This window comes from Netta rufina (genome assembly GCF_964035555.1).
Source record: "Netta rufina genome assembly, chromosome: 7".
Classification (NCBI taxonomy): Eukaryota; Metazoa; Chordata; class Aves; order Anseriformes; family Anatidae; genus Netta; species Netta rufina.
In genome coordinates, this window is record NC_140130.1 from 2,144,706 (window position 1) to 2,166,999 (window position 22,294).

General features: G+C 38.4%; 1 protein-coding gene across 1 annotated transcript in view; it reads right to left on the reverse strand.

Annotated features, from left to right (window-relative positions):
- Positions 1-18,378, reverse strand: part of ANK3 (ankyrin 3) — a gene marked incomplete at its 5' end in the record, with an annotated part of 292,518 nt that extends 274,140 nt beyond the window's left edge. The window contains one exon of the mRNA XM_084290405.1: positions 17,477-18,378. Coding sequence (XP_084146531.1) covers positions 17,477-17,539 — 63 coding nt within the window. The remainder of the gene's footprint in view (positions 1-17,476) is intronic.
- Between the last annotated feature and the right edge of the window lie 3,916 nt (positions 18,379-22,294).

A 22,294-nucleotide genomic window follows, 5' to 3' on the forward strand; every position in this document is an offset into this window, starting at 1 on the left:
TCACTCCCCTACTCCCCCAAAAAAACTCATTGACTACATTTTTACTTCTCAACTTTTTTTTTTTCAGGCAGAAGCTTGTTAACAGGCTCTGTTCAATTCAGATGAAGTGTGAAGGTCCCACAAACCTCAAAAACCTAAAAACCACAAAAGCTTAAAAAACAAACAAACAAACAAAAAAAAAACAACAAATATTTAAACATTTAAAGTTAAAAGATAAAACACTAAATTTGGCATACTAATTACACATATTTCCAAAACCGTATTTGATTCCTCAGTAGGGCAAGTGTAGAACTACTGAAGACAACCATTTAAAACTATTCTGTAAAATGTGGATATTGCAGCTGCTTTCCTGCTGTAATGGCAGTCACATTTTTCTTCCAGCAAAACAAGAGTGACAATTACCTAAAGTTGGGATTTGGTACTGCATTACTATGGGAAACAACACGGTCAGATGCAGAGAGTAATGGCTCAGTTCTTCCATACCTTCCTCCCATCCGCTGGTTTTCATGAATAGATCACATATCTCATATTGCATCACAATTACGATAGGTCTGCATTTCTTTTTGGTGAGAGGAGTAGTTTTTCATTTAAATTTAGTGTTAAAGGACTAGAGGAACTGTGTGTTTATTTGTATCATGCTATCATTACATGAAAACCTGACCTTAGAAGAAATGCATAATAATAGTACTGAGTGAATAAGATGACATTTTCTAATTTTTTGGACCACTTCAACTTCTGCATTAGTGACTAAATCCAAGCAGTGTACAATATGAATCAAGATGTGATTCATTCTGCCATGAATTAATATGCATTAACTTAATGAAAAAAAATCCAAAGGTTATTTAAAAATCCCACCAGGGTGTGCATGTTCCAAGGATAAAATGAATCAGACTATGTAAAATTTCAAGACAGTCTCAATCCTACAATCTTCTTCAGTTCTTCATGACTTTGGTTCAGACACGAGAGCTGGGTGCCTGCTAATACTTCACATGGCTATACCACACACTAGCTGTGAAGAAACAGCAATTCCAACCAGGAAAGAAGCCAGCATTTCTGTACCTGCTCCCCTCAATGTCTGATCCAGATCAGTAGCATAGCGCAGCTGGTATGGATCACTGTACGTGGAATGATGCTGGCTCCTATGTCCAGCCAATGGCCAGCGTGTAGCCCACCTTTCTCTCCCTGGGGCCTGGGTCCCCCTGCCCACACAGTCCTAAACTCCCAGGAGCTTACCACTACTCCAGTCTCACCAAGACTAATAGAAATCTAATAGAAGTGCTGCTGAAATATTTTCATGTAGCATCATTTTTATAGTTTAACAGTTGTAACCAGCTCAGCACAAGGTGGTGTCTTTTCCAATACCAGTGCTAGGGAAAAGACCACAATGCAACAAGGGTTGAACTTGCCATCTCCCTAACACTAACAGCCCTCACCAATCTACAGAATCATTTACTGTTGTCATTAATGCAGTATCTGCAAGTTACTTAATTCAGAAAGATGAAAAAATAATGCAAAAGGCTACTCTTTTCTGTACAGTTCTGAAAGAGGTAGCCACTTATATCCTCAGTCCCTAAAAAAAAACCTGCAGAATTTATTGTTTGGGTTTTCTTTTTTTTTTTTCCTATTTTACTTCATTATACATTCAGCATCATGCTTATAAAAGGAAAACAGTTCTGACATGCAAACCTTATCACTGTAGCTTTTTTTAATACACTTAATTTATACATTTACACATCCAAGCCTTTTAAGACATTTTCTACTGAAATGTAGGCCGGTAACAAGATGAAAAGTTAAACACTTGCAAGACCACATATAGTAGTGACAGAAAATTTAAAAAAAATAAAAATGTTGCTAAAATTCATGAATTCATGAAAGGATGAAGCTAACACTTTGACTGAATCTTCATCCTCTTCTATTCTGAACATGACTGTCTGCTAACTACAGCAGAGATCTTGATTGAGTTTATTAAGCAGATCACTGACACTGCCAAGCAACAGGAGAGTTACCGCGGGGACAGAAGCTGCATGGAGAAGGGGCTCATCAGAACATTCAGACATGCCTTTCCCAACAGACTATGCACAGATACTGCTTTTCTCAAGATGGAAGCATCACACATTTTCAGAAATAAAGACAAGGTGAAAATATGTCCCAAATAGCTACTCCTCCTTCCCTCATGCTCTAATTAAAAGTTCATCCCTAGTTTTGTTGAATTTATCTGTGCATGTACTCCACAGTATGCCTTTGATTATGAATGGCAAAGAACTGTGTAATGGCATTGTAATAGTCATTCACAGAAGTGTGCTGTGATGCATTTAAAAAACCACACAGGGTAAGTCAGGCTAAGCAAGTAGCCTGAATTTAAAACTGCTGAACAGACAAGCAACTCCCACTCTTCAGAGATGATGTGGAGCACTCAAGTGTTGAGCACTCCATAATCTCTGCTCCTAGTTTGCCTTCTGAAATTTTTGGCTTTATATAAATATATATTCAATATTCAACACTGCCATGGCAGTAAAATAAACATTTTTTGTGGTACTCTGGTACCGTGGTACTTACCATAGTGCAGTGCTGGTTATAAAGCTTTGACTTAAATTTGATGGCAGGTGAAACGGACAAAGATTCATGCACTGAGTTGCAAAAAGCTGTATTACAGACCTGTATGCTAACCTATTCCCCTATAACTTAAGGTAGCCTTCAGAGTACTTACTGTGTAACCCTGTTTCACTCTAAATTTTTAAGTATGGACCACATCTTTGAGTCTTCAGCAGTAGTTGTTAGTGGTGGTTGTTTTTTGTTTTTAGATTTTTTATTTTTATTTCTTAACAGTTTTTATGGCCTTTATTCTACATTTTGTGCTGTAACTCCAGTCCCTCATAGATTAACATTTTGTTGCCTATTTTAGAATGAGTCCTGTGCCTCCCAGCTGTGAAATAGCTTCAAGCAAAAGTAGCAAACATCAGAAGACAAAAAATTAACTGCATTTGACATAAAGCCCACAAACTATGTTTTACAGTCTCACAGACACTGCATTACTACATTTATTTTTTTTTGTCTAGATGGAGTGGCAATGAAAGAGGTGCATTTTCCTGTTATTTGAGTTTATGATATTAGGGATATTTTAGTTTTAGTCCTCACCTTTCCAGTACTCATTAGACTGAATATTCAAAATACCTAAATATTACATGTGCCTATCTAAATTCCCTTTCTTATTTCCCAGCTGAGGAGAACATTTGAAAAATGAGCAGAGATGACATGCACCTGTTAAATTCCTGATTCAGAGAAGTGTATGAACTCTTCCATTTTTATGAACTTTTGTTCTATAAGAATCAGTAGTATTGTCCTTGAATTAAACAAGGCTGAGAGAAGTCAGAATTGCCTGTACTCTTGTCTGCACTCCATCAACCCAATACAGAGCTAGAGCACATTCTAAACAAAACAGGTGGAGTAAGAATTATCATTTTTCAATAAATTTCTAAATCAGTGAAACTTGTGTTCTGAATCTTAAGCAGTCTCTGCAGAATCACAGCACACACTGCAATTCTTTTACACAATTCCTTCCATCAGCTATTAAAAATGACCAAATGAACGCTCAACACCACAAAAGGCTAATTTAAGACTCCTTTTTCAATAAAAACTCCTGCTGATGGATTGAAAAACAATCTTAGATGATTTTACAATTTACATACGATTCAGCATTGACAACGTAGGTTGGTGTTTAACTATGAAAAGTATCAAAGGTGGCAAAAAATTATTGACAAGAAAAGCAAGCAGGAAGGTTTGACAAAAACATTGAAGTTTCAGTGTATTATAAGTCTTGCCATTAACAGGTTTTGGTATGCATGAGGCATCATAAGTTCCAGAGACAATCAGGCCAGATTTGAGAAGCTTTCTACAGTTCAAAGCAATATTTAAATGCTGCAAGTAGATATTTCTGCAGCTTCATCCTTATATTTGTTATACTTTCATGATCATTGGATTCTAAGGGGCTAGCATACTCAAAGAAAAAAATTCAATTTGCTTCATACAGCATCTTTCTCATCAGTTTGCACTGTAGATATTGAAAAGACTAGCATGCATCTAGACTTTTTCCACATGTCCCATTATGCCTAGAAATAAATGCTACATTTCAACTAAGTAAATATGGTATAAACATCAAACTAGTAAAATAATGTGTCATTGTGTCCTCCCCGAGTCATTTTAAAAAATTAAATTCACTAAAAAGCAAGGTACAGCAACCCTATAGAAAGTTTAAAAGACTGCAAAGAAGAAATGCTGGCATTAGTAACTCAAAATAGCTTATTTGTTTACTGAAATTTGCTCTCCTTTTAGGTTGCTCTACAGAGACTTGGACAAGATGAAAAAGGATTATTTCAGGACTACTACAACTAGAACCAGCTGGGACTTCTTCATTTTGACTTCTCAGTGTACTCAGTAAATTGAAAAGGTGAGAGAAAAAAAGACCTGAGATTCATTACACAAGTTTATTCCTGAATTTATTATAAGCTATCTTATTATTACCATATTTAAAAATACATATATATATTATAACATAGCAAACTGACCTAACAGATCTATTGGTGTCTAATGTAAAACTGAAAAAAAAAAAAAGGGACAATAAGGGATAAGCTGACCACACTTCAGACGCATCTTTTCCAGTCAGATTTACACTTCTAAAGAGAAGTGCACTATGAAGTAAATAGTAGAACTAAAAGTATGTGCAAGACCTAAGAAGAAAAAGCAGTAACCAAGCAGTGAGGTAAGCACTATGTGAACAGAGAACTCTTGTCCTCCTGCCCCTCCTTACTCCCCATAGTCAAGACCCACACCCCAGATGCCGTTGTCCTTCCCACCCTCCCCAGCTACCCCCCAAAAATCACCTGTTGCAGGAAAATGCCACTGCTTTAAATCAGTTTTGTAACAGTAATATACTGTGGAACCTCTAAAAGAGGCCTCTAAAGGAGGCACAAGAGCAAAGGTAGCTGAATAGTGCTTACCCCTCCTTTCCCCGCTGACCTTGACAACAGTGGGAGTCACAGCCAACAACATTGCAAGTCAGAGAAGCACTGCTCTTCCTGTGCTGTATGGTCTGCCAAAACACAGGGTGGCATTTCCCCTCTTCTGTTTTTAAGATTAGAACTAGATGAACTCTGTAAAGGCAGCCAGCTTGCCTGCCTTGAACTTATCTTGGTCAGTAGCATCCTTTTGCTTATGACCAACTGATGTTTGTTGGTATGCACTGATAGTAGTCTATCAGTATCAAGTAGGTAGGTTCCTTAAATATAATTTCCAAAAAACAGCCATATTTAGCTGCCGTTTACAATGAGGTGTTGTAAATTAAACACTTTGCTATCTGCTGATAAGAACACCCACTCCCAGGTTTAGGCAGAATCCATGCTGCCCTCTCAATCAGCTTCCACTACAGGGAATAGCTTGATACCACATCCCACAGAAGCTCTTCCTGTCAAGGCTCTTGCAAAGGGCTAGCCTCCCCTCCAACGTGACCCTGCCAGCTCTGCATTTAGTTTGACACTTGGGTCAGTTTTGCCACTAAGGATCTTCCTTAGAAATACATATGTATGCATATAGAAATGAGGAAGAAAAAAAGCCTGTTGAGCAACATCTTGAAAAAAAGATGTTGAGCAACATCTTGATTTTGTTTTCAAGTTTCTATTGTAACCAACAAATGCAAAAAGGAAGTGTGAGCAAATATAAATGTCAGAAGGAATAACTGTACATCCCAGAGTAAACTATTTAATTGTAAAGACATTTTCATTTCATAGAACTACAAATTTTCACATTATTCACAATTGAGAAGCCTAGAAGAAATAGAAAGGACACCATTCATTATTAAAGTACATACATCTTTGTAATGTAAAGAAAGGAAGAAGATACGGAGAAGGAAAAAAACACCTGTATCAGTAAGTTGGATCGTGGGTATAAAAGATGCCTGTGAAGTATGAGGTGAACTGAATATATGTAGTCATGGGCTCTTATTTTATAGCCAACTTCAGAGGAAAAAGCAACAGAAGCATGCAGCTGGACTCATGAAAAAGCATAGACAAATAGCATTGGTAATAAGTACGAAGGTTTGACTTAGAGAAACAAGGTGGAAACTTTTTTTTTTCTTTTAATGAAACACTAGGGGGCATAGCAGTAGTCATCTTCATCCTGCATAATCCAGGCTCTGGGATTGTTTTACAATATTGTTGATGCAACAAAAATGGACTGTTTCTAGGGCTTAGGAACTTCCTAACGAAAATTTCAATTGTCTCTCCTGAAAGAATTTTTTGTGCTTCTTGACCGATCATAATTAGCAAAACAATTCCCCCTGCCCCCTCCAAAAAAAAAAACAAAACAAAAAAACACAGTAATTTGCCAGTACTACTCTAATGCTAACAGGTTCAGCTTGCATCTGGTCAGGCTACCACTCATGTGGTTACTCAATCCAATGGGTACATTTGAGAACAGAGTAAAAACAAAGGTTGAAAACTCTTGACTTCAACTATGGTGCTAAAGGCAACAAGAGAAGTTATGCTACTGTTTAAGTGTTACCCTGAACAGAGTCAGTCTTGGATTTAGTCTTGTATTTTCTCCTCAATTTCTTTTCAGTAGCACAGTGAAAGAGAATGTTTCGTTCTGTTATTCCACTTTCATAAGTTCTGCTTCCAGACAAATCACCCCTACAGGCCTTACTGCAAACACAACACTTCATTATTCTAGGGTTCCATCAATAGCCATGGATGACCAGACATTGGTTGGTTTCATTTTTGTTGTGAGATGTTGATCACCAGATATCTTCATTGAAAGAGTTACTGAGTTACTGATTTTATTGCATTTCTAAATATGAGATGCCATAACTAATTATTTATTAAACACTTCACAATTTTCATAAGTTTAGAGTATTTCTCCTGTACCGTGTGTCTAAAACATAGATGGCTATTGAAATCTGCTTCAAGAATGAGACTGTGAAGACCATACTTAACCCAACTTTACTACGGCTGCTTTGATACCTTCTCCCAAATATTTTGCTCATAATTGTTTACAAGATTACCAAAGGAATTACTATCCTTGCGATCCCTTTTATCTTCCTGTTAAAATATCAGTAAAGTCATCAATTTTGGATTAACTAACAATTTTGAGTGAACCATAACGTCTTTGTTCTACCCATTAGCTGTCTGTTTTCTGTTACTTGAAGCTATCACTAATTTACCCTCACCATACTTCCACTCTCTTTTTAAAGAAAGGCACAAATTATTTTTGTGTTCCACAAATGCATTCTAAAATAATAGAAATCTTTATATTTCTCCTAGGTCTGTTCCTCTCCCTATATAAGGCACATTTTAGGTACCCGCTAGTCTGATAGAATGACTTCCTTGGCTATGAAGTAAAAACTACTATGTTCACTTGCCCAGGAAACGTATCTTTGCATTTTACCCTTCCAAAACTACTTCAGCTAATGTTCCTAATGACAGAATATCATTCCTTACCAGGTGGCAAGGAAATGCCAAGAAGTTGTGTGCAACTGGCGTGGAAAAGAAACTAATGAGAAGGGCTGAGGTGCAGCATATGCGGTTCTGAAAGGAAGAGAGGTTAGTTACTGGCATTGTCTCTGGTACTCATCAGTTCATTAATTCATTTTAATGAGTGGCACAAAAATTGTGTAATGAAGACATAGGAAGAGCATTAAATGTTCTCAACTAACATTGTTTGAAAAATTGAATGTTAGACAAAAAATGATGTAAGAAACTACTTTGTAACAACTGTGGTGCATGGATGACTGGAACAGCTGGATCCCACTGTGGTTTAGGGTGGACTGCCATCCTCATATTTAGATTTTTGTATAATAAAAGGACAATTAAACAAAGCCACTCTCTAGGATGTTTACCTCCAACTCCACAGAGGGAGAATGGAACCAGCCACCAGAATTATGCAAACCATCTTTGATATATTTTCTCTGAAAACCATTCAGACTGACACTGCTCTATTCACTGAGGCTTTCCCCTACAACTCCACCCTGGTGTTGTACTACAAATACTTTAACAATATTGCCTCCTAACCACACACAACAGTAATTAGGTAAATGAAGTTACAAGGCTGTTTAAGGGAGCAGGAAAGAGAGGTAAGTACCCCCCCCCCCCCCCCGCATCATAGTCCCATCTGATTAGGGTTCCTGTGAATCGTGAATCCTACAGCACTTTGCCTGAGGCTTGCATATTCTGTGTTTACGTCCCCCTTCACATGCAGCTGAGATTTTGCCTGAAGATGATCATCTCCCATCAGGATAAATTTCATCCTCACTGCATATAGTACCTCTTGTTTTAAAGTATTTTAGCAAATGTTACTTACTTTCATGGCCTGCAAGATCAGCATGTCCACACGCTCTTCATATGCAAGCAAGCCCTGGCACACACCCAGCCAAAGGTAAGAAAGCGAGTGAAAAACTGGAAGCCAGCTGAAGGTGGTGAGTATACTGTCCCTGCTCCCGACCAAGGAAATGCACCCCTGGTCAGATCTTCTGAAGAATCCCACTTCACCACCAACTCTTTTCACAGGTTATCCCATTGCCTCTCCCACTGAGTGCAAGAGAATTAAAAATTCACACAGCACTAGAGTCATTGAGATTAAATGTGTCTTATCAATACTGTGAAACCTGTATATCACAGAATCACACAGAATCACAGAATTTCTAGGTTGGAAGAGACCTCAAGATCATCGAGTCCAACCTCTGACCTAACGCTAACAGTCCCCACTAAACCATATCCCTAAGCTCTACATCTAAACGTCTTTTGAAGACTTCCAGGGATGGTGACTCCACCACTTCCCTGGGCAGCCTGTTCCAATGCCTCACAACCCTTTCAGTAAAGAAGTTCTTCCTAACATCTAACCTAAAACTCCCCTGGCTCAACTTAAGCCCATTCCCCCTCGTCCTGTCACCAGGCACGTGGGAGAACAGGCCAACCCCCACCTCGCTACAGCCTCCCTTGAGGTACCTATAGAGAGCGATAAGGTCGCCCCTGAGCCTCCTCTTCTCCAGGCTGAACAAGCCCAGCTCTCCTCAGAAACACTTTCTCATTTAAAAACCAACCAACAGAAATAAGTGAGACAACTTCAATTAAAAGCATCAACCACTCCTTGACTAAGAGGATGTCCCTAAAATGTCATTAGGGGAAGTTAGACAAATACCAGCTAGTAAAGCAAAATGGTTCTTTTTAGCTTCTGTTTTTCATATCATTTCGTTAGGAAAAAAAGCCAAACACTATTATTCCATGAATGATGTATGCTAAAAGGAGGAACACAGCTTGCAGTGATTTGTTAAATTAGACATTGTGGTAAGCTTCCCTTAAACTAGGGGAGGCCAACACACACGACAGCAATATACAAGTTATATAACCATTATCTCCCAAAAAAAGTAGTTGTAAACAAAACTATGAAACACTGGTGATCATCATGAAACACTCTAATTCCCTATCATGAAATAGCTCCTTAAAGAAAAAAAAAAAGTATTCAAATCAATCCTTGTTTACATTCACAAATTGCTAATGCGCTATAGAGAATTCTCAGCAGCCAAAATCTCTTGTAAGCACAAACCTGAAACAAGTCAGTGATGGTAACACTTAATTTGAAGTGTCTTAAGTATACTTAGCTATGCATTTAATTTAGATACAACAAAACAGTGTGTATTATATATCAAGAGAAATGCTAAAGAAAATGTCTCATTTGTAGTTTTCCCCCAGTCGAACCAGCTCCTTTGTCTTCTTCAATGTAAAGGGAATTAGGCAGGGTTTGACCTGAGTTTCTTTGGGAAATGAAGGTTACCAAATCATGCCTGTTTCGGTTTAACCTACTCTCAGTTGAGTGACCCAGCACCTGAGAGTGACAAAAGAATTCATCACATTTTTTATTTGATAGATAGCAAACATCATCATTTGAAGTAAGGACCTAACATTTATGAGTTTACTGAAATGTTTTATATATCATTAAGAGTTAAAACCTGAAGCTGTTTGGCAACTGGAAGGTTGAACAGTTAGGAGTAGTATACTACAGAGTTTTCAACTAACACCGAGTTTCCAAAATACTTTAAAAAAAAAAAAAGATTAAAACTTAGGTTGCTTACTGTGGTAATAGTCTTTCTTGATTGCTAAGATACATTGGTACTTTCACCAAGAATGTGATAGAGCTAGCTCCCTCTTGGCAGGGTGCTGGGTCTTTAGGCCCTGAAACCGCAGCACCATCCCTGCTGATGTCTGCAGGCAGCCAGAAGTGAAGGAAGGCTGCAGGTTCTACCACCACCACCTCCACAAAGCGCAAGGGAGCTAAAGAGACTGAGGAACAAGCCCGTGCCCAGCAAGGGGAATGCAAGTATGCAGGCTCTTCTTTGGAAGTGAAAGGGGGATAACCCAGATGTATTCACTTTTCTCAATCTGTATTTGACAGACAAAGCATTTATTTTCAAGATACAAGACCTGATGAATTCCATAGCCACATCATTCAGAGACTTTGGCAAAGGGAGACCCTTCATGCTAAGAAGCAAACTGAAGTTTATGCAGTGGTTTAACATAAAGGCTGTTGCAGAAACATTTACATCACTTCCTGTCCCACTGATGACTGCAGAACTCAGTATGTAACTGAAGCTCATCCACTGTGTCTCCTGTAGCTCAAACTCACTTTCTCTAACCCAATCTAAGACTAACTTAGTTGTACATAAAACAATTGACTGCAAAAGGAAACAATCTGATCTGGACTGCAGCTGTCCAGCTTCCAGAGGCAATGACCCTGGAAGTCCTCCAGCTGAGGCACCAGGCACCAACAGCAACCCACACACAAACCAGCCTGGAGCATTGCCTGCTGCACTCAGACTACCATGCTGTACCCAGGAGGGGCCACCAAGGAACCCTGGGGGGGGACTCAGTCCTTTGGGTGACAGCGTGATTGAAGACATACAAGCTCCATTCTGAAGAGTGAAACCCACTGTAAGGTATCTGGTTCAACTCAAGGAAAGTCTTGGGAGAATAGAAAATTCAACCCAGAAACAGATTGAACAGATTGGCCAGAAACTTGCTGTTGGAAGACATGTGGTGACGGCCAAGATCATTCAAAGGAACAAACAGCTCAGCAACCCAGTAAGGAAACACTGAAAAAGAAATGGAAGAAAGAAGAGCAACCCAGGCTTCAGAAAGCAATGCTGGGAAGCACCTGGTCCTATAGCTGGGAACATGATCATTCAAGCAATAGGAAAACCCCTACAATAAGGGAAGCACAATTTCGCTAAGTATGGTAAATCCTGTAACTAAAAAACCTACCAACAAGGGATAAATATTAGCCACAGGGAAATAGCTGCAAGAAGACACAAGAATAAAGCATTTGATTATACTATTTACCCAAAGGATCAAAGCTCATAGACCAGGGGAAATGTACCCAGGCACTGGGAGAACTGACCCATGTACAAACCTTCAGCGTAGTGAGTCCTTAACACCCCTTCTCTGTGATGACAGTTTGATACTGGCTGATCTTTGCTTCACTTTTACTCACACAAAGTCTTTTAGGAAAGTGCAGTAAACTCCTACAGTTTAAACCCATTTAAAGGAAACTGATTTGTGTTCTTTTAACATGGTTGTTTCCTCGTATTTAATTACTGTTGCAATTTACCATAAGATGAAGATGAGACAAAAATTAGCCAAAGCACTTCAGACAATTGCACTTCTCATACTTCCTACAGCTATTCCTCAGAAGGGCAAAGGCCATTCAACAGCTGAATTTTCTGGAAAAAGCTAAAAACTGTAGGATGACCTTATGTCATAGGATCCCGGAATTGCACTCAGGTTTCATGTTCTCCCAAACAACTGGGTTCCTCTGTAAAAAAGCAGGCTTTAAAAAGAAAATCATGTGTTGTTCAGCATGAGTTTTTTTAATTTAACAGCAAATGGAATGACTGTCACTCAGGTTACAAGTTCTGTCACTTATCTACAGAGTGAATTATGTTAAAAATTCAATAACATAACACCTTGCTGTTTCATTTTATATAGAATGACAGTATCATCTACTTTCAATTTTTTTAACCACATTATCCGACTTCAGTAGCATTAGTCAACAGCTCCTAGCCCCAGGTAAATGTCAACTAGAAAGTATTTTTTCCAGGGAAAATGAACATTTGAAATGATTCATTTCAAAACAATAAGATACTTGACTTGCTTTTATATGTATATAATTATTATTTTGTTCCAGTTTGATAGAAAGAAAGCAAAGACAATATTACCATGTACCAAAGTGATTTTCCAATCAAAGTGACACGAATCAGTATATTTTAATTTTCTGGGGGCAATTCAGGAAGTTGCAGATGCCAAGAAAATGGGAATGCATTTATTTCAGAGGAACAGAATTTCAAAGTTTTAAGTAGTTTTAAAGCAATTGAGAATAGTCATAATTATTGAAAATTATGTTTTTCTACTATTTTGGGGCTTCACTATTTGGACATGCAAATGAGGAGTATCTTCCAGAAGTTCTGAGGGCTGTTTGTTCTATTTTTTCTTTAATATGCTTATTGAAAATGTGGGGTTAAAAATCCATCAATAAAACAGACACTACAATCTGAACAAGTAGATACTAGCAAGCAAGGCCAAAACAAATCTTTTTGTCATGTCATTGAATTCAGTTCTCAGCACAGGATCTGTTGACATGTTAAGGGTTATGACCACCACCATACAGTCAAATTTAAGTCTGAGAACCATTTCTCCTCCACACAAACCCAAAAGATAACATAGCAAATAAGGCTTATGCTAAGATAAGAGATGGTATCCTTCTAGAGCTTTTTTGCATTTTATTTCTTAAACTGAAGTAGATCTTAATTTCTCAGCTTTTGAGGAAAAACTTAAATTTAGAAATCAATTTACACTCAAATAAATAAGTTTATGAATAAATTAAAAGCCACGAGAAAAATTAGGAACATGTACCACGAACATCTTCTTTACCATTAGCAGTAAGTACTTCTCCACTGGGAGTAAACAGCAGTGAATGTTCTCTCCCAACAACCATAATGTGTGTAAGAACTGAACACAGATAAACCATGGTTTGTCAAAGCAACCAGTCAAATCAGTAAATTGAGTTGTAAAAGCAACAGCTCAAAAAAAGTCAGTGATTTGATATCACCACGTATCTCAGAAACAAAACACCGTTTCTCATCATCATGACCTCACAGGTGCTGAGTTGCAATCACCAGAAGCCCCACTATAATTCATACACAGATTAATCATTTGATCATATAAAGATGAAATACCAAGACCTAAAGCCCCTAAATATTGTCCTCAATAGCGAGGTCTGTGATGTTATTTTAGTCAAGGTAGGCTTTGCCTCTAAATCTAACCGGGATCTCACCCGGTTCCCGTAAAAGACGGTGAGAACTTGTCTTCCATACCACTACTTACACTACATCTTTACTACAGAAGGGAAATGTCTCCCCATACCCAAGAGAACTTCTAACCTCTCAGCCTCTACCCCACCAAAATGCCCCCTGAAGTTTCACATCCCAGCAACAACACTGCTGACCAGATCTTCAGCTGTCTGGTAATGGAAGACCCCCCACCAAAGACAGACACTAATTCTGCTGAGTCAAGCTGTGGAGATACAACAGAGCAAAGAACCCCTGGCAGAAATTACAAGTGTGTTCCCATTGTAGTGAGCCCTCCCAGTGTAGTACACCCAGGCTACTGGCTCAGAACAAGTGGATTGAGTTAAATCTCCTCTACCAGTCCAAAATCATAATGTTGGCAGCTATAAACATTGTGATGCCAAGCACAGATTTTCAATCTGCTGCATTCACAGCTCATTCCTCTCTGTATGGCATATTTATATTTTATATAAAGCAGTGGAACACAACGTTGAAAATGATACTACAGTTAACAACTCACTAATAAGGCAGTGAGGTGGATTGGTACACAGAATATTCTAGAATCATGTTAAGAGCCCAGCTCTTAACCTGTGTACGTTCAAGAAAACTTAGGCATTTCTGTTTGGAATTTCCATGGCTGATTTGTGCCTTATACGTGTCATGAGATGCATTTTTAACATCCATTGTACTGTTTGTCTGAAGATCTTGGAGGGAGGAATCAAAGAGAAGAACAGAAGATCCCCCGCAACAAAACTAGTATTTCCAGTAAAGCTTCTGGTATGAGAGTTCAGTACGAAATTTTCCACTAAGAAACAACCTGTGGCTGACAGATAACTAAAAGTAAATGGAAGAGGATCATACACTGCAGGAATTTTGAGGTGGTCTGATTTGTTTCTTGTTTCTACAATTCTGATTACCTTTTGGAGTTTCAAAGGACCACCAGCCTTTTCATGGATAACTGCATTCTGGTAGTTTGAAACGAGAAGAATACTTATCTTTTGTTTAAAAAAAAAATCAAAATATCTTAAATCTCTAGTGACAACTGAGTTCAATGCTCTTCTAGCACTGACATTCCAAAATATGCTGAAAAGTGATGACACAAACATACCGGATAAAGCTACTCCATAATGCCCAGGGATTCAACCTGACAGCTCCAAAATACTGACTTGGTAAGAGCATGGCTGAAAATTGCAAGACAACTGAATGTCAAGTATAGGAGACACAGGCTGCTGCTAGAAAGGAACCCCAAAGGGTGGAATACAGATAAAATTAGTTAGGCTTCCTTCTCCATCAGAACTAATCCTGTTCAGTGTAACCTCAGCAATAAATATTGATGTGGTACCTTCATCTTCTGAAATCTGTATCCCCCTTAATATTGCAGGGCTAAAGGCAGTATGTTCTGCTTTCATCTAAATTGTCCATCCTTCAAAATAAATCTCCGCTCCACCACCTGATTTTTCTTCATCCTCTCAGACTAGCTTGAAATTTTTAACACATTTGCAGAAAGGCTTTTGCCAGCCTGTTCTAAACGCACAGTATTCATATGCCTTTGTGTTCATCAGGTTAAGGGTTATTTTTGTGGTGTACCGACTAGTGATAAAACTGCAAATTCAGAGCACACTTCTGACTGTGATTTTGCTGTGGCAGACTGTGAGCTTTCCATTGCTATACCCCAGGCTCTTTCAGCATCTTTTTTTTTTTTTTTTTTCCTGCTTTTCTGCTCAGAAAAGGCCTAAGAACAGGAAAACCAAGAGTTGATGAAGGGGGAACGGGATATAAATGAGTACCTCAGCAGCTGAAGAAGGAAGACTTGCCACCTCTCAGCTCTGAAGGTAAGACAGAAGGTAAAGGAAAGGCTAAATGTGGAGACAACGCCAGCTACCAGGAAAGCAACTATCTAAAGAGCACAGGGAGAAGACCACGCAAGTACCCATTTCAGGATACATACTCCTAAGAAGAGACTCGATTCACTGGAATCACAGACTCCATTAAGTTTTCACCAGTCTCAGGGGTTTACGGCCAATGAACATCATTTGTTTATTAAATTTTTCTTGGAGAACATTTCTTACTTAACTAACTGCTCCTTTGTTGGCCATCCAGAGATTTATCTTCTGAATCAAAATAAGCTACTTCTCCAATGAATTGTGAAAAGCAGGGAAAATTTCTGCCAGGACCAGAAGAAATGGCTGCTCTTTGTTGAAGAGAAAAGCAAAGCAGATCCCTTTCCATTGGGAATATTCTGGCACAAGCCTGTGTTTAACAGTGACATTATAAGCAGCTTTGATGTGCAGTAGTCACAAGGGACACACCTAAGCCTGATACAGCATAGCCCAGCAACTATCAATTCCAACAGCATTAAGAAAATCAAACAGCAGTGAAACAACAACTTCCATAGGTTTAGAAAGCTCTAGCCACATCCCCATTGAAATGTAATTGCCATCATACACCAGTGTTCGCTACAGTTCACGCGGTGAAGGTTCAATGCACATAAGGGCGGGCTTTAACATCACCTCAGAAGGCATCAACTAAAACATTACGCCATTGGCCTTCAATGCTCACAGCACTAACTCATGAATGTAAACACGTCTGACAGTTTTTCTCTCCCTTGAGAGCAGTGACACTGTACCAGTCAGCAGAAGGAGGATTCGGACAGGACATCTGTAGCCTCCTTCCCACAGGTGGAATACCACCTTCAGGAGGTGAAGATACAGGTGAACTGTCACCAGCCACTGCTAGAACAATGAGACTCCCAACTTGGCATCATCCTAAATCGCCTGGGCTGTTCTCTCTTGTTGGCTGTTTGGTTGGTCCTCTGGAATACAGCTCTATATGCAAGATAAGTGATAAAATTTGCTGGGTACTATAAAACCATAGCTAGATTGTTAAATACCGTTAAATACTGTGTGTAATACAGTAAAAATATTAACATGTTCCAAGCTTAAAACCCATCCCAGAATTTACTTCTAGACCTCTTCTATCCCTGAGGCAATGTATCATGCCTGACGGAAACATTTGATATGTCAGGAAGGTATCCTAATTTACCATTAAAAGTGTTTTTAAACTGTATTTTTTCCCCTGCTTCCTCTCCAGAGCTGCTCTTTACTTTTCCGGCAGGATAGAGAGGCCAATCTGATTTAATTTGCATTTTTGACAATCTATTAAGTCCCTCACCAAGGAAATGGATTAAGTGTGAGGCTGTCACACACTTCAAATGATAGGAAGGCAAACACATTCAGAAAATAAAGGGTGGGAGTCTCAATATATTAACTACAACAATAATATGCCTTTCATATGCCTTTTTTTGACAGTAGTTGAGGCAATTCACATTATAAATTAATATACTTGGTTATTATTTAAAATAAGTAAAAAAAAATGAAGAAGTAAGCTTCCTAGGTTTGATAATCTGGCTCTTGAGTATATAAACACATGAAAATTACCCATTTCAAAATGGGAGGAAGAAAATTAAATGGATTTCAGGAAAGCAAAAACTGCAACACAGAAGGCAATAATCTACCAAATGCATCCAAGTACAGTTTCAGGCAAACAGACAAGCCATAACATAAATGGTCTCCAACGAAACTGGAATTTTATTCCAGAGTTTAGTTTAGCCACAAAATTTCTAAGCCCCAAAATATATAAAACCAATTGAAGTGACATACAATTAAATAATGTGTCTTTTTAAAGAACTTCTTGTAAAACTTCATTTTCTTAGTGATGTCCCTAATATTCATTTCCAAGAACACATGTTGATTATCAGTCTTTCATTTAGATAAGGCTTCATTTAGATACCTGTTTACTTGTTAATCCTGGGTTTGGAATACACTAGGAAATCTACAGCTACACTGAAATTCTATGACTAATGTATTTAAACACTGGGGTATTTAAATAATGCAAAAATAACTGAGTTTTGATGGTATACTGATTCTAGCAGAGAACACACCCATCAGCATCTAGCATAAACAAAACCATCCCGATGCTACCATCATCCTTCTTCTATTATCCAAAGCCACTCCACACCCAGAAGCAAACTGCTTAGAACACAAAATGACTGAGGAAAAAAAAGCATTATGGAAGATTGTCTGTACAGGGAGTTACCTTTTTTCCTTTCTTTTTCCTGTGAGCTGGTTTAGCGTTTTTCTCCTTTGCTTCCTCACTCATTTTTCAGCAGGCAAATGTACAGGGGAAGGGGAATAGAAGAGATCACTGCTTGTATTCCAACGTGCAAAGCCACTGCAAATATTCACAGCTCTGAAACCAAAGTCCATCTGCTGACGTTTCTCAGACAAGTAATAGAATAACTGCTGTTTAAAGCCAGTCTCTGCTCCTCCTGCACTGACTTGAATTGCTCATAGCCTTGCTGTTTTCTTCTGTGAGAAACTGGGTGTTCTCACATCAAGCAGTCTGTGATTCTTCTAAAGAGAAGAGAAAACATTTTCCTCTTTCATTCTTAACTAGTCTTCACTCCTGAGATAAGATCTTGACAACACTTCCTAGCTTGGTCATCCACGGTGCTTCCAGTCTCCTAAATGGGGTTGATGAACCACACAGAAATTAGCTGCAGACGGCTGACAAGTCTGAGAAGCATTCACCAGCGGATGATTTGTCGTTTCTTGCAGACGCAGAAAGTGAGCCTGAATCGCTCTGATTGCCGGTCGTGTACAATACCGACATGTGTTGAATGCATCAGGGCATGCCAGAAAAGGAAGCCTCCGAGAGTGATAAAAGATCAGGTTACTGGATCTTAAAGCCACTCCCAGGCAGATTCAAACAATAAAAGGCACAACACGCTGCTGAAGAAATTGCTAGATGAGACATTTACATTTCCAGCAGCTCCATATACCCATCCAAAGGACCTGCAAATTACCACTCTGAACGCACAGTTTAAAATATTAATTATTCATCTCATAAAAGCAGCAGCAATATTTCAGCAAAACACGTATTTACAACTATCCCTGCCTGTGAGAGCTTGCTCCTCCCTTGTATGCCTGTTCCTATGACAGGATTTGTAGTCTCTCCACTAATGCAGCGCTCTTTCACAGAAGTGTTACGTGCCTCATATGTGTGCATGACTGGCAGGTTTCAGATCATGTTTCCACATGCCGCTGCCCTACTCCACTGAACAGTTTGGCTACTTCCCTACAAGTCTCATGGAAAAAAAAAGCAAGAGAGGTCAGAGACTTCATAATAATTCTCTCCAGTCTGTGCCCATTAAGCCACGTAACACACAGCCCATGCATTATCAACAGCCATGACAGCAGTTATTCACAAGATGTCTCATTTATGTCATTACCACACTTAGAATTGTGTACTTCTCTATACATACATGGACAGATTCCTATATTCCCCGTTAGGAGCTCTCCTCCCACCAAGGAAGCTGGGAGGGGAGCTGGGAAGGGGGGAGGGGAAATACAGAACAGGTATCAGACATCACAAAATAGTGGTATGAGAGCAGTGAATGGGGCTGAGTTAGCAGTTCTCTAATCTGCCCATTGCTGAGGACTCTGGTCACATCATAGGTGCCCAGTTACAATGAAGTTTTTGTTCATTTGTTTTACCAGTTCACACGTGGTTGGTCTGATGGGCATGGGGATCACCATCAGAATCCTCTTTCTCCCATCTTCACACCTCCCCACCTTTCACTCCCATTTCTGTAGCATTTTACTCATGACAACCAACAAACATGCCACAGACAAAAAAAAAAAAAATCATAATAATGCATGCTGTTTGCCTCAAAGCTTGTATCATTCTCTACAAATAATTTCAGTGAGCAACCACAACAGCACCATCACATGGAGGCTGTTCTGTGTGTGTGTTGCCAGCAAGTCCTCATGCCCACTGCCTGAATGTACTGGAAACAGGCCTGCACTACCTGAACCTGGGGCTCCACACTAGGGACAGTTACCCACATGAGCCCCATAAGGTTGATGTTTTGAGGAACTATACCTCATACGACGCAAAGTTTAAACAAACACGATCAAGAGACCACTGATAACTGATAAAATTTACCTCGAATCTTCTCTTAATTCATGAGCATACAATAGAATAGAATTTATACTTAAGCGGTATTTTTGTACAAAGTGCAAACAAGATGGATGGTAAACAAATCCAGAAGTTTGATTTTCCCAGGCAATTGGATTTTAATGGCTGTCTCAGAGAGAGAAAAAGAACCCCAGCCTTTCCCAGTTTTGCCTTTTTTTTTTTTTTTTATGTTATCTTAAAAACTGAAGTGCTCTCTGCTGGTTAACAGTGGGTAAAACAACGCTTAAACACTCAGAATACCACTCTATCCTAATCACATGAAAAACAAACTTCCTTTCTTCAAGGCTGTTTTTACTCTGCGTGCGTACCCCTAGGCAACACTTAATATTTTCTGAAATAATTCTGAATAGGTAGAGATCAAGTGCAATATAAGTGTTTTCCAAAACTAAGCTAAAGCTCTGCTACATTGAAATGACTAGTTAAAAGAAAGCATCTGTAATTTGTAGCATGCTTAGCTAATTGCATGCCTGTAAAGGCATTTTTAAAATGAAAAGCTCATAAAATAAAGCCATGATTCTGCATAAATAGAAATGAAGTCTTCTTTCCAAAGCAACCTGTTAGCTCTCAAGAAGTTGACACATGAAAACTATTCACTGTGCTCAAGTATGCAGGCTGAGGAATGTCACGGGTTCCTGCTGAACTTTGGTTATTTAGCTGTGTAGTTTTTGGTACAGTCCACGAGATAAAGATGTTTATTAGGCTTTAGGATTCTTCTGCCCTGCTGCTAACTTCCAGGGCACTTAATTATTTCTGAAACAGCAATACTCTCACAGGCTACCTATTACATAATCCCTTTTATTTTTCCTTTCTTCTCATTTTCTTTTGTTTTCACAAACATGAATAATCTCCCCAACATAGGTATATTTAGAACAAGAAGGAAAAATCCAGATGAAGAAATACAGATTTTATAGTCACAAGACACTCAGAGAAAGATCTCACACTTCTCTTCCCTCATATTGTTCAGTTAACCATAGCAACCCAGCTGAAATTTTATCGCATCTATCTTCTCCCATTTGAAGGAATCATTCATGTGTCAACATTGAACTCTTACGTGTTGTTTCATTTCCTCCATACCTTAAAAAATTGCCAAGTTTTTACTCCAGGTTAGGTCAATATGACAGCAGGAGAAGCTAACAATTAGATTAGGAAAGGCTTTCAAAAAATATATCTTCAAATCATGCTTTGATTTGATGTCCACAAAAATTATTTCTGGTAGGAAAACTATCTAGTGACTGCTGACATTTGTCCATCCATAAAATTATACTACAGAAATTATTCAAATTAATCTTCCATCCCCAGGCTTTCAGCGTATTCTGAGCATATCTGCATATTTAAATGCCTAAGGTAATAGAAATGAAGTGAGAAAAAAAATCAAATAGGATTGCCTGAAAAAATCAAGTCTTCACCATCCTATTCCAGGAAAAGTCTCCTGTACATATTAAGTTGCTGCTGGTACACAATACCAGAATAAAAACAAAACAAAAAACAAGAAGAACACTGTTTTCTGAAACAGAACAGAAATCAAGGAAGATTTAGAATCAGAAGTGAGCTCCAATTTAAAAAAAGACTGCAATACCCATGCAGAATTATATTAAGTGTTTTAAAGAATCACAGCCATTCATAAAGAATCTATGCTTAAATATACAGCAATGCTGCTGTGACCAAAGAAACAGTCTGATAAATGACAAATCACAATTACTATATCTACTGTCTATATGGTCCTTAAGTAATGCTCACAGAAGTTACTTCTTTGTGGAAATGCATCTTTATGTTCAGGTATATTCTGATAAGCTACAGCAAAGGAACAAGTTAACGCTTCGCAATCACATAGCTATTTGAAAAAGGAAATAAATACTATCATACTTTAAAACTTCAGATTACTGATGAGAACGCTGCTCCCTCTAACCTACTGCTTAATTACAGTAGAGTCTAGAAGTGAACTTTCACAACCTCGTTGATACATATCTACTAGGACAGGTCTATTTTTAAATCAAAATAACTCGCATAAGAGGACAACAGGATAGGCCAAGTTCTGTCTATCAGTACACTTCTATTTATAAATTAGAGTGACTTGCATGCAAGAACCAGGGGGGTACGCAACTTGTTATTGGTGACCTGTTTTGTAACTGTGTGCAAGGGGTTTTAAAAAGAACAGCTATGACAGAGTTGCGTGATTTACCAAAACATCCAAATAGCTGAATAACTTCACAGTCCAACTAAAGGACTGCTAGCTTGGAGAAAGCAGAACAGAGGAAAAAAAGCCAGCTTGCTTTTTATCTGGGTAGAAGTCTGCAAAAATAATTTAAAAGCACTCAATGTTTACTGTCAAATCACTTTACAGATTGACTGCCTAGTATTTTCTCTTGCATCTCAAGCAATGTTCTTTATCACAACACGGCAAAATTGAAGGTTAAATCCGGTATTACTTCGACAGGAATGGAGTATGTACTGAGACTAGAAGGCAAATGAACTCTAATCCAGTCTCTTACAAAAGAAAAGAAAAAAAAAGTACAATTACAAGTCATATCCCCTTTTATGAATATTTTTACAACTGTGAAAAAAAGCATTTTGAAAAGACATTGAAGGCTAAAAGACAGTTTTGAGGTCAATATGAATTCATTTTCAAATCCCATTAGTTGATTTTCATGTTTAAAAAGACACAATTTAAGTACTACCATTACTGACTTTGTTAACTTTTATTACGATGAAAATACACAGCCCATGTGCTAATCTGCTCATTTGCAGAGGTGCCAATATGTAGAGGTTCATTATCTCATACAAAGAGAAAAAAACAAACCCAGTAAAAACTACTAGCTTGAATATAAACTATAGAATGGTGGTCACCACTTCGTAACCATGGCTCAACTAACTATA